Here is a 12,477-nt window from a genome sequence, read left to right on the forward strand (position 1 = left end):
TATAAAATTAATTTTTTTAATCTTTTTATCAAATAAATCCTTATCCGCCTTTAATATTATTTTGTTCATTTAATTTTAGTTGGTCATTTAATTTTGTTCCTCTCATTCTCATTTTTTCTAATCTAAAAAAACATATTTTTCATTTTTAAAATTTTAATTCCAATACGTAAATTTTTTAAAAAAATTATCTATTCGTTACATAATTTAATTTTATACACTATTTTTATTATTAAGAAATAATTATTTTACTTAATTAATTTTTAATATTAAATTATTTAAATATAGAGAAATAAATTTTAAATTTTTATAAATAAATGTGTTTATGAGTAATGTTTCATTAATGAATGAGTTTCTTGAATTATATAAATTTAAAAGGTAATTTAATTTTAAAAAATATAAATTTAATTGGTAAAATTTTAAAAATAATTTAATTTAAAAAATATAAATTTAATTGATAATAAATTAGATAATTTAAATTTAAACATACTTAAATATAAATAAGTATTATTTTTATAGATAATATTTTAAATTATTTAAATTGAAGAAAAATGAAATAAAAATATTATTCTATAGCTAATGGTTAGATAATTTAATTTTTTAAAAAATAAATTTTATAGTAAAAATTATATTAAATTATTATGTTACTATAATAGTATTAATTTTTTATAAATTTACATGTCTAAATTATAATAGAAAGAATTTTTTTATAATAAATATTGTTAAAAGTCGATTTCATAATAACATGAGGGATAAGTTATTATTAAAAAATAATTATAAATATAAAAAATATTTTTTTATTAATATATTTTAATTAATAAAAAATAAATAAATTATAATATTTAATTAATTTTTAAATATATATTTATTTTACATATTTTGTATTCATTTGATCGTTCATTAAAATCGAGCCTCTGAATAATTGTTTTTTTTTCCTTCTTGAAGAAAATGATAAAGTCATACATAGAAAATGCAGGAAAGTTAATGCTCTAATTGTTTAAACCTGATATGAAAGTAGGTTTTTTTTTTTTTTTTTTTTATGACATAAGGAGATTTCCCTAAACTCTTGTAAGACAATTATGAGATCCTACACCAAACCACTAAAATAATCCTATTTATTCAATGGATCCAATTTATGAAAGTTGAAAATTGAAAAACGTAGAGCACATAATGGAACCTGGAAATCCCTTGTTTGTTTCTTCTGATTGAGCCCAGAAAATAAGCAAAATCAGAGTTTCAGGATGGAAAGTGATCAGCTGTCAACGCTCCAGAAAACGATAAGACCCATCAATTTTTTTTTTTTCTCCTTCTTTGTGGCGTGCTTTTGACTAATACAATATACAAATTCTTAGTGGCGTGTAGAGTTGTGTTGTGGGCGACATCATCGCCATGGCTGCAGGAGATAACTCCAACGCCATAGAAATGGAGGATTCAAAAATTCCCCTCTTGACTCCTTACAAGATGGGAAGATTTAATCTCTCACATAGGTTACTGTTTTCTGATCTCTGCTTCTGATACTCTCTTTTAATCTGTGATTAATCGTTTCTTGGCAAGTTTTGATTCTGTTGCTGATTCTTACTCTGATTTAATCCTTTTCTGCAGGATAGTTTTGGCTCCCTTGACAAGGATGAGATCTTACAACTTCACAGCTCAACCACATGCCATTTTGTATTACTCTCAAAGAACAACAAAGGGTGGTTTTTTGATTGGAGAAGCATCTGCAATTTCAGAAACTGCTATTGGGTAAATAAGACTCACAACCTTCTTATCTTCTGCAAGGAAAATTTTCCTACAAATATTAGAATAGGCCTATAATTTTGTAGAACAGAGCAACTTTGAATTTTTCTGCCATGTTTTTGAACTTCTCTATCTTGGAAGTTTCAGAATAGTTTCCTATTATAGGATAACAATTGCATCATAATTTTAAGATGTTAATTCGAAAAATGGAAAACAATATAATACAATTTTTCAACAAAATATTAAAATAAAAAATTATAAAATAGTACTTCTTCATCCATCCAATAATATCATATTCATAGTCTGATAAACTGTACTTTGATTTTCCTTGTGTCCTTTATTTTTTATTAATTCACAATATTAGTAAACCTCATATTTTCAGAGTCTACACTTGGCCAAAAGCTTGTTGCAATGTATAAGAAGATTTTTTTTTAATTATAATAAATATTTTCTAACACATATAATCTTATGAGAATAAAAGTAATACACATGAAATGAAACTAATCTACCACATAATCAGAAGAGTTTTCAATAACACCAATGCCTAATCAAGTTTCATATGTCCTTTAGTAAGTTTTTCCCCCTGCTTTAAAGATAAATAGATATTCTAATCACATGCAGAATCATCTAATCTAGAGACTAATTGCCTTTTTCTTATGTAAGTGGCCCAAACATTCCTGGAATTTGGAAAAGAGAACATGTGGAAGCTTGGAAACCCATTGTAGATGGTGTTCATCAGAAAGGAGGCATATTCTTTTGTCAACTCTGGCATGCTGGGAGGGCTTCCAATTTTTGTAAGTAACATAGCTAGCTTTCCTCGCCAAATATGCTTCCGTTTTCCATTATTCATAGCATTAGAAAATGGTTGAATTTCATTTTAACAATGTTCCTGTGGTTTTGGCTTTATGATCTTAAATGTGTTTCATCAATAGCTGGAACAGAAATTTCCATTGAACTGCACGTTTCCAATTTCACAGGTTTTCAGCCAAATGGGCAGTCTCCTGTCTCCAGTACTGACAAGCCAATAACTTCTAAATTTCGCATTGATGGCACTACTGCATCAGCATTTCCTGCTCCTCGTCGGCTCACTACTGAGGAGATCCCTCAGATTGTCCAGGACCACAGAATTGCTGCAAGAAATGCTATAGAAGCAGGTAATGCTTAATTTTGCCAGAAGATTAATTATCTCACGTACATAAATCTAGGACACATATAACACAAAGTATAGAGGAAAAGAAAAAAGTTATGATCATTTTGAACTTCTTAACCTTAATCCCATGGATATTGAACATCTAATAGCCAATAGCCTCCTAGTTTGGTGGTTAAGGGCATCATGCTTGATTCTGCATGTCTCAAGTTTCGAGCCTGCCCTCCCCCAATGTAATATCATCTGCTTTTATTACAATGGGTTCTTAAATGCTATCAAGCATGGTCAAGGAAACTCAAATCTTACGGATAGTCCGATCTCATACAACCGCAGAACTCAAAAAATGTTTCTTCAGGTTGGACGCGATTGTCCAACAAAAACCTATTTAAAAATACAGGCCAAATACAAGAAAGACATTTTAAACGTTATTATAGGAGTTCTGTTTGTTATTTGATCATTACAAAAGTCAAGACCGTAGGATGGATATGTCTTTGTTCAACCCATTAATGGGTATGTGATTTCTCTAAAATTTATGAACAAACCGTCATGTACTAGAGAAATTAAAATTCTCCTTTAGAAATGGGAAGTTAGAAACTGTCTCATCTAGAGATATTAGCTTACAGCAATAGGATCTCTAACAAATGAGTTTCAAGTTACAGGTTTCGATGGGGTGGAGATTCACGGAGCCAATGGGTACCTCATTGATCAATTCTTGAAAGATAAGGTAAATGATCGGACAGACATATATGGAGGGAGCTTAGAAAACCGTTGTCGCTTTGCATTAGAAGTAGTTAAAGCAGTAGCTGAAGAGATTGGAGCTGACAGAGTTGGCATTAGACTCTCGCCATTTGCTGATTACAACGACTGTGGAGATTCCAACGCTGAAGCTCTTGGCCTGTACATGGCTGAGTCTCTAAACAAACTTGGAATTCTCTACTGTCATATGATAGAACCTCGGATGATCACACAATTTGAGGAGCAGCAAACACGACATAGTCTGTTGCCTATGAGAAAGGCTTTCAAGGGAACATTTATTGTTGCTGGAGGATACACTAGAGACAATGGTAATGAAGTGATTACTCGTGGAGGTGCTGATTTAGTTGCATTTGGACGCTTGTTTCTGGCCAACCCTGATCTACCCAGGAGATTTGAACTCAACGCTCCACTTAACAAGTATGATAGAAGCACTTTTTATACATTTGATCCTGTTATTGGTTATACAGACTACCCATTTCTTGATGGTATTGTTTAAGCTGGATTTCCACATTAAATACTATGTGTGGAAAAGAAAACGAGATATTTATGGCTGTTTCCATTAGTTAATGATGAGACGATTACATTTCCACCACCATAACCTACCTCATCATGGCATCAAAATGCCATTAGTCAACAGCAAAATTCTCGGAACTGAAAGCGAACTATATAAACAATTTATGCGAAAGAAGCGTGGCCTGGGATTGCAGCTGGTGCAATGACAAGTTGACAACCTTCCTCCCAACAACGACAACAAATTAGAATAATCGAAAAAGGAAAGATGATCTCATCGGTTTCCACAGGGAATTTGTTGTTATGTCCCGTCAAATGACACAGAATTTCCTAATACACTGACATGGTACAACTGATTATTGATAATTTTAACGATCAGCCTATTTGATTTTAAAATGCAATTAGAAGATTAATGGAATATTTGCCAAGAGAAACAAATGAAGGTGGTACATTATTTTAAAAGCTATGAAAGCAATGACAAACAAAAATAAATGGGTCTTAAATTTTTTTCCCCCTTCCATCTAAACAAGAGAATATTTCTTATCTTTTAATTCGTTCAACATTAAATTCAAGCTGATTTTCTTCACACATGGATACAAGTTTGGTAACAAATTGAAGCAGCAGAACTCCTCAGCTATGATGACAATAATGTTGGCCTCATTTAACGGGAAACCGATCATCAAATACAAGTATGAGAATCCACAATCATGTGATCGGCATTCCATTCATCAACCAAGAGTTTATCCGTTTATTAAACTAGTACTCATTCTATAAAACCAGAATTCAAGCAGACAGTCGTCACATAATCAAAGAAGCTACATTCTCTACAAAAGATAACCACTTAGCTTAATCATTAATTGTTGGTGCAAAGTACGCAGTAGCAATCTCCCTTCTACAACTATTTAATTTTTTTCCCCAGACAGGAGAAGGATAAAATAAGAGGGAGCAGAGATATCCTTCTCCTTGAAGACAAAAGCAGCAAAAAATTAAGAAGCAAATATCCCCATTAACATGAGTTGTTCAAACAGTCACAAACTACATGACTATGCTATTCTCCTTTGCCCCTTCCTACTCATCATCTTCTTCCTGCAAGAATTGAGCAATTGCAAAGTCAGAATAAATGCAGGTGCATATACAACACCATGGATTCAGTCAACAATTACAATTCATCTGCCAACTAACCTCTCCACTGCCATCCTCATCTTCTTCGTCCTCATCATTCACTTCAGACACCGACTTCTCAGATTCCTCTTCTTCCTTGGGTCCTTCAGCCTGATATTTATACAAACAAAAAAAAATATGAACAAAATGACTCGCAATTAAAAATGTCACAAGAAAAAAAAACAATGTTTTAACTCGATTACCTGTCCTTTGTTATAGGCTTTCAATTTTTTCTCATACTCGATCTTCCTCTTCTCAGCCTTGGAAACATATGGTGCTTTTTCCTGTATAATTCGAAGCATGATCAAATCATTATTTTTAAAAATAAAGATTCCAATTAAAAGGCACAATAAAGTAGAATACTTACAGACTCCGACATTGACTTCCATTTGTCTCCACCAGCTTTGCCAACCTAAAATTTGACCAATTAAAATAAACATCAAAACAAACAACTGATCAACACAAAGCCTCGAATTGCTAAATCTGACAAGAAATATATGAAGACCAACTCATACTCACAGCAGCAACGGATTTGTTTTTAGGATGCTCTTTTTTGTACTGCTCTCTGAACTCCTCCCTGCAGGGATCAATTGACAAAGCTTCATGTGCATATAACTTCAAGTGTATTCATAGTCAAAATTCATTGATTTGAGGAGATATATTCTTCTTACGCCATATAAAGAAACGTAAAGGGGAATAAAACACAACTTACATGAAAACGAAAAAGGCACTGGCCGGCCTCTTTGGCTTGTTTGGATCCTTGGCAGCTTTGCCAGATTTCTTACCTGCTGCCTTGGCAGGTTTCTTGTTCACGGAAAGCCTATCGCCGTACAAATAACCACGTCAAAATAGAGACACAGATGTATCTATACACACAAACAATCTAAATAGTAACGACCTCAAAATCATGTTTTTCTGCAGATCTAACACCTACGAAGCCTCGATTTGCAGGAAAATAAAGAGTATCAAGGAAAAATTAAGTTTTATAAGAAAAACTTACTTGGTGTTTTTGGCATCTGACTTCGATTTACCTCCTTTCATAGCGATTCCTGCGATTTAAACACCAGATCAGTGAAGAAAACGGCAAAAATGGATCAAAAAGGCGAAAAATCATTGAAAAAAAGGGGGAAAACATACCGTTTGGATGGATTAGGGTTAGGGTTTGAGAGAGAGAGAAAGAGGAGAAAAAAATAAGACAGAGAGAGAAAGGTGGAAATGTGAGGAAGGGTTGAGATGGGGGAAGGGCGGAGATATTAAGTCCTGAGGGAAATTGAAATTCAATTGCGCAGAAATGAAAATTGGGGGTTTAGGCGGGATTTGGAAATTACATGCCACGTCATCGATCTGTGTGATGAGAAGGGATTGGTTACATGAGTGTTAAGATTAATAAGTAGAAGTTGATTTGTGTTTTCTATGTGCTTCTTCGCTCTCACAAAGGCACTGCTTCTCTTGTGATTTTAATAATCCTGGCTCCGTGGATCCCCGTCAGCTCTCAGCCCAATCTGGGCCTCTTTTATGGGCCTCCGATCCCTCTATTTTCACTTTTTTTTTTAGTTATTAATTTTATTTTTTAAAATTAATTGCCAAAATAATTATTTTTAGATAATTTTTAGATATTAATTATTTAAATTCCCTTTTAACACTGACTATTAATATCCATGAGTAATTATCTATTAATTTTTTATGATATTTAGGACCAACCTGTCCAAATAACACCTACATGCAATTTTTTTTAAAAAAATTATGTATTTTAATAGTTAGACCATTTTATTATTATTAGCTTTTATATTTTATTATATAAAGTAAATTAAAACATTTTAGATGTTCACTTTGTTAAATATTTTAATATTTTATTTATTTTCTAATTATATTGAATATTTTACTTATTAAATTAGTCAAATTAAAAATACAACACAAAGTAGAACAAAATCAAACACGGCCCAATGTACAAGGACTATCTAGGCCCAAACAACCTAAGACATGGACCTTTTCTGGAACTCAAGGAGCCCAGCCTCTGTTTGGATTGTGAACAAACAGGGACATTGTGGCGACTTTCCTTTCCTTTCCCTCCCTTCCTTTTCCTTTCTTTCTAAAACTACGATTCCTTCCTCTTTGCGGCCAGTTCCACTTTCACATTCATCTTTTCTCTCCTTCCCAGGTATTTTCCTTTCTTTCTCCCTTCATATTATTTGTTTATTTGCTAAAGATGATTCTACGAGCATCGATATTGCGAACCCTCGGCTCCAATTAGGTTTTTTTTTTCCCTTTTGGTAGAACACTAGCATGACACAGCGAGATTTTTTACCATTGGTTATATTAGACTGTTTAAATTATGCGTTATCTTTGAATGTATAAGTACCAGTTGGTTTTGATTTCTCTATTTTGGTCATTGAGCTGTTTGTTCTTGATGAATTAAAGGGATTCTCAAAGTTTCTCTCAGGGATTAATGTATTTCTTTGAATTGCAGCTGTTTGGTAAAGAAACAGATAGACTGATTAGTTGATTCAGTTGATTTTTAATTCCATTGAATTTGAGTGGGGGTGGAGAGTTCAATCTGCTCTCATTGGGGAACTTGGACTGTTTGGCACAATTTTGTCGATTGCTTCCCTCATTTGATTTTATTTTCACCGTGTATTCTGTATTCTTGTCTTCTTGTTGAAACAAAACAAATGCGCTTAGTGCAATAACAATTTCGTTGGTTTCTCTGTTATTTTCCTTTCATATGAAGTTAGCATGGCTTTTTTTATAGCCTGAGATATGGGCATTGCTATATGAATATAAAGTTGGTTTTTTTTATGTATTTTGTCGCAAAGTCAGTGCATATGATGGGTTACACTTGATCTCTGAACTTCAGGTAAGTTCACTTGTTGACATTTCATGTACTGATGCACATGGCTTTGCACTTGTTTCGTTATTTTTCATTACCTTTTGATTTATCATTTCGATGGGTAAGAAGAGAATGTTCGAAAAGAGATAAAGGGGTTATTAAAACTCCTCAGAAGAGGAGATAATGAATATTCCTCCTGTATTCTATGTTTTAATCCCCATTCTCTGGTTTCTAGACAAGTTTCTGAATCTATGTCCTTTGCCCTTGGCTTTTATGTACCATCTTTTGTTTTTCACAGTTAGAAGTTATACTTGTCTCGGTCTGATGTGGTGATATTTTGACACTGAGTAAATGGCTCTGTGCATAAAGGAGTTATTCTTGTTTGGATCCATGTTTGTGTTTACTGTTCATGGATTTTTGGGGCTTTGAGAGGATGACGAAGAGCATATTGTAGTTGTATCAATGTTGGTGAAGCAGCTTACAGGTGGCAAGATCTTGCCCTAACTTGAAATGTGAGGTGGGGAGTGTAGTGGGGCAAAGGCAGGGACCAGAGGAGGGAACTTTATGCTGCTAATGATGACTGCTTTGATGCAGAGTGCTTTCATAACTAAATTTTAATTTGTTGTTTTGATGCAACATCACTTCTTTCTTGCTAAGTATTTGTAGCCCTTTTATATCATTACACGATTTCTTAAACCACATTATCAAATTAAACTTCAACTGGCCTTTAGAAGTTCTGCATCACGTTATATTTTATTACCTGAATGTGGAAATCAGTAACTTAACTGCTTTGGTTGTTTATCTTGTATGTCAATTCACAGGTAAGGGAAATGGCTAATAAATCGAAGAAGACTAATGTGGCTAAGAGGGATGTGTTCAAATGGACCGAACGTATGGATGATGCCTTCATTGATGCACTTGTTTATCAACAAAAGTTGGGAAACAGGGTTGATAATGTTTTCACAACAGCAGCATATGATAATATGTTAAAGGAATTGCGTGAAAAGATTGGCATGCCATTTCAGAAAGATCACCTTAAGAATCGCTTGAAAAGCCTTAAAAACAATTTTAAGGAATGCTTTGACCTTTTTAGTGGTGTGAGTGGTTTTGCATGGAGTCCAGAAACAAAAATGTTTAGTGGAAAGCCCGAAGCTTGGAAAGCATTTGTAAAGGTTTGTTTATTATGATCACAACCTCATAAATTTAAAATATAGCCCGTATGCTTAATGATTGAATTTCTTTCATTCTTAGGCAAAACCTGAGGCAAAAAAGTGGATGACCACACAAATTGCCCATTATGATAAATTGGTATTACTTTTTGCTAAAGAGAGGACAAAATCCAATGGTGATAATAATGCAAAGCAGAAAGCAGGTCAATTGGCTACGTCTGGAAGTGGCCGCTATTTTGATGGCAATGATAAGCAGAATGAAGTTACACTTCATCTTGATCTGGAGGATTTAAATGAGATTAATGATGGTACAAGTCAACTTGCAACTCCTGTCGAAGCAAATTCTCAGTCAGATTCTCAAGCTCATTCAGAGTCTGCAACTTCACTGAAAGGCAAAAAAAGAATGGCCCCAAGAGTTGATATGTTTGAGAGAGAGTTTAAAAACATAAGGGAAGCAATTAAAGATGTTGCGGATGCAATTAGGGAGGGTAACATAATCGTAGAGAGAGGACGCCCTCATGTTTACACAGAGCAGGAAGTGTTTGCAGAATTGGTGAAGATAGGAGTTGAAAGGCATCTGCGTTATAAGGCATACACTTTCCTCATTGCAAATGCTGGGAGGGTAAGGGCATTCTTTGGTTGTCCAGCTGGGGAACGAAAGGAGTTTTTGCTACAGATGATGTATAGTCCTGAAGAATCTTGACAAGTTTACCTTGTGGGTCCACTAGACAAGTTAAGAACTCCATGCTTGTGGTGTTGCTTCAAGAGTTTTTAGCGCAAGTAGTTACATTCAGTAGATTTTTTGGGGGGTTGTGTTTTAGTTATGGTTGGAGATAGGAGAAGTATCCTTAACTTGGGCTTGTATATAATCAGTGGTAATTGATAATTGCATCACCAATTCTTTGGATGCTTAGTGCCCGAAGTTCATTAGTTGTATTATAATTTTTGTGTATCAGCTGTGGCTTTTTTTCTCTCCCTCTCCAACTTGCCACATATATAGGGCTTGATTGCAGTTCATATGGTTTCTGGGAGGCAGGCAAAGGGTTAAGAGATCTGGAACGAAGTAGGATTCTAGTTGGATGAGCTTGCCACATAAATGCAGCTATGCACATTGTTGAACTCTGATTTTTGTTTGGGCTTTATTTGCAGAATCTAAAATAAATAAATAAAAATAATGTGGAAGAACAGTGAGAGAGAAAAGTAAGGCCTTGTTTGGTTCAAGCTCTAAGAAATTGGTATGTTTATTTCTGAGGAGGTAACTTACTAAAGAAGTACCTTCACTGAATTTTTAGAAAGTTAGGATAAAATACCAAATGCCAATCAAATGTGATGATCGCGGGGGTGCTTCAGCCCGGTTTTTTTTCATCCAGGCTGAGATTCGACTCTATAGAAAGAAAGAGATTCAAAATTCAGTTCTTAAGCAAGTCGATTCATTAGCGTGTTATTTAGCTCGTGACTAGAGAAGGCCGGACTAACTCAAGGCTTGGAACCCTAAAGCAAGTCGACTCGTTAGCGTGTCATCCAGCTTGTGACTAAAGAAGACCAAAGAAGGCCAGATTGGCCCAATGCTTGAATCCACCAGAGAGTCTAACTCGTACGACCCTATCAGTATACATGCTGAAAGAGAATTAAATAGCCGCTTGATAGAAATGGGCAAACAGTTACGTCTATACGTACAGATCTGCATGAAAAGTGGCGATTTACTTCTTATAAACCCTATTTTTTCTGGATTTTAGAATATTAAAATGAATTGAATATATTAATTTTATGAAAATGTATTATGTTTGAATTTTATTGAGATTTGAATTAAAAGAAAAGGATTCTAGTAGTAAGATATTTAATGAAATTATAACTGAAATATATATCCCATTCCAAAGAAAATATATCAAATATTTGAAAAATATAAAATTTCTGAATTTACTTATCCTAACTAAATAAGTTCTTAGTATCAACTTTCATTGCATTGTTTCTGCTTTCTGCAACATACTTTATATAAACCAACAACCTCCCTTTTTGCCACCATAACATTAGCAATAATTAATTAGTATTACCTGCTAATGCAGGCTAGCAAACACTAAATCATAAACACCAACAAGAAATTGACACTTGTAAAGAGAGAAGGGGAAACTGAAGCTTTATCTCTCTGGTTTGTAAACAAAATGGTGGCTATAGGGTTATATAAGAAAGTATATTTAGCTGTAAAGTGAAGATAAATAATGATTAAGAAGCTGATTTATCAACTTATATTAATAAACTACTAACGTTTTGGTTATGCGAATTAAATAATCATACATATTCTTAATCAGCACTGTGCATTATTTTTAAAAATTTTGAATCAAATAAAAAAATTATATTAAACGAAAAAAATATCGATATTATAAAAATTAAATTATATTAAATTAAATTTATTTAACTATTTGATTTTAGTTCTAATTTTTTATTAATAACCAAACTAAAACCGTATAGAAAAATGATTTTTCATATATTTTTTTAATAATTTTAATATATTATGTTCTTTTTATATAATTTCAATATAATTTAGATATTATATTTTAAAAATTTTAATTTTATAAATTATTAAATAATATATAATAGAATGCTCATAAATATATAAGAATATAAACAAAATAGTTATTTATAAGTTATTTGAAATTTAACTTAAGAAAAAATTAATTTATTATATGCATATATATCTATTATTTTTATATTTAATATATTCTAATTACTTTATGAATTAAATTATTCATAATTCATATATAACTCTCTCATTTAATTATTAAATAATTATTAATAATAATATGATTTAAAAAATCTAATTAATTATTTATTATTTATTCTACCGAATAGGTTATATGTATATATTTTTTTAAAAAAATGAGAAATTTAGCTAGAAAATTTTGAGTTTTGGTCTAAAATTAGCAATTTTTAAACTACTTTGAACACAAGTTTAAAATTAATTAACGTACTTGAAATTTTTGGTAAATAAAGAGAAAAGCATTTGGGCCTGTATTTGTTAACTCTGGAAACCCAAATTTCTCTTTTATTAGAAGTCCAACTAAAAAAAATTAGATGTTTCTGTTGATAACAACTTTATTAATTATCAAGTTTATTATCAAAATTGAAAATGAAATTAAACAGTATTTTCGCTATCTATAATTAGTTCCCAAGGCATG

At 32.4% G+C, this 12,477-nt stretch overlaps 3 protein-coding genes and 1 non-coding gene across 4 annotated transcripts; 3 read left to right on the top strand and 1 right to left on the bottom strand.

Annotated features, from left to right (window-relative positions):
* The first annotated feature begins 1,024 nt into the window (after positions 1-1,024).
* On the top strand, positions 1,025-5,176 carry LOC110615283 (putative 12-oxophytodienoate reductase 11). Its single transcript, XM_021757088.2, has 5 exons — positions 1,025-1,484; positions 1,600-1,740; positions 2,398-2,528; positions 2,712-2,888; positions 3,541-5,176. Exons 1-5 carry the CDS (start codon positions 1,387-1,389, stop codon positions 4,131-4,133), a joined length of 1,140 nt encoding a protein of 379 aa, XP_021612780.1. The 5' UTR covers positions 1,025-1,386; the 3' UTR covers positions 4,134-5,176.
* LOC110615285 (high mobility group B protein 2) lies at positions 4,968-6,593 on the bottom strand. The gene is made up of 8 exons (XM_021757089.2): positions 6,446-6,593; positions 6,309-6,357; positions 6,021-6,128; positions 5,828-5,885; positions 5,676-5,720; positions 5,512-5,592; positions 5,330-5,419; positions 4,968-5,233 (listed from the first exon to the last, which is right to left on the bottom strand). The coding sequence occupies exons 2-8, from the start codon at positions 6,347-6,349 to the stop codon at positions 5,216-5,218; spliced, it is 441 nt and encodes a 146-aa protein (XP_021612781.1). The 5' UTR covers positions 6,350-6,357; positions 6,446-6,593; the 3' UTR covers positions 4,968-5,215.
* A 723-nt stretch (positions 6,594-7,316) lies between these two features.
* On the top strand, positions 7,317-10,256 carry LOC110614399 (uncharacterized protein At2g29880). The gene is made up of 3 exons (XM_021755920.2): positions 7,317-7,466; positions 8,957-9,307; positions 9,387-10,256. Exons 2-3 carry the CDS (start codon positions 8,966-8,968, stop codon positions 10,005-10,007), a joined length of 963 nt encoding a protein of 320 aa, XP_021611612.1. The 5' UTR covers positions 7,317-7,466; positions 8,957-8,965; the 3' UTR covers positions 10,008-10,256.
* On the top strand, positions 8,136-8,198 carry LOC122723765. The gene has a single exon (XR_006350905.1). It is a non-coding gene; the product is annotated as a small nucleolar RNA snoR101 (small nucleolar RNA).
* Positions 10,257-12,477: the final 2,221 nt, after the last annotated feature.

The sequence above is a fragment of the Manihot esculenta genome, chromosome 5, assembly GCF_001659605.2.
Source record: "Manihot esculenta cultivar AM560-2 chromosome 5, M.esculenta_v8, whole genome shotgun sequence".
Classification (NCBI taxonomy): Eukaryota; Viridiplantae; Streptophyta; class Magnoliopsida; order Malpighiales; family Euphorbiaceae; genus Manihot; species Manihot esculenta.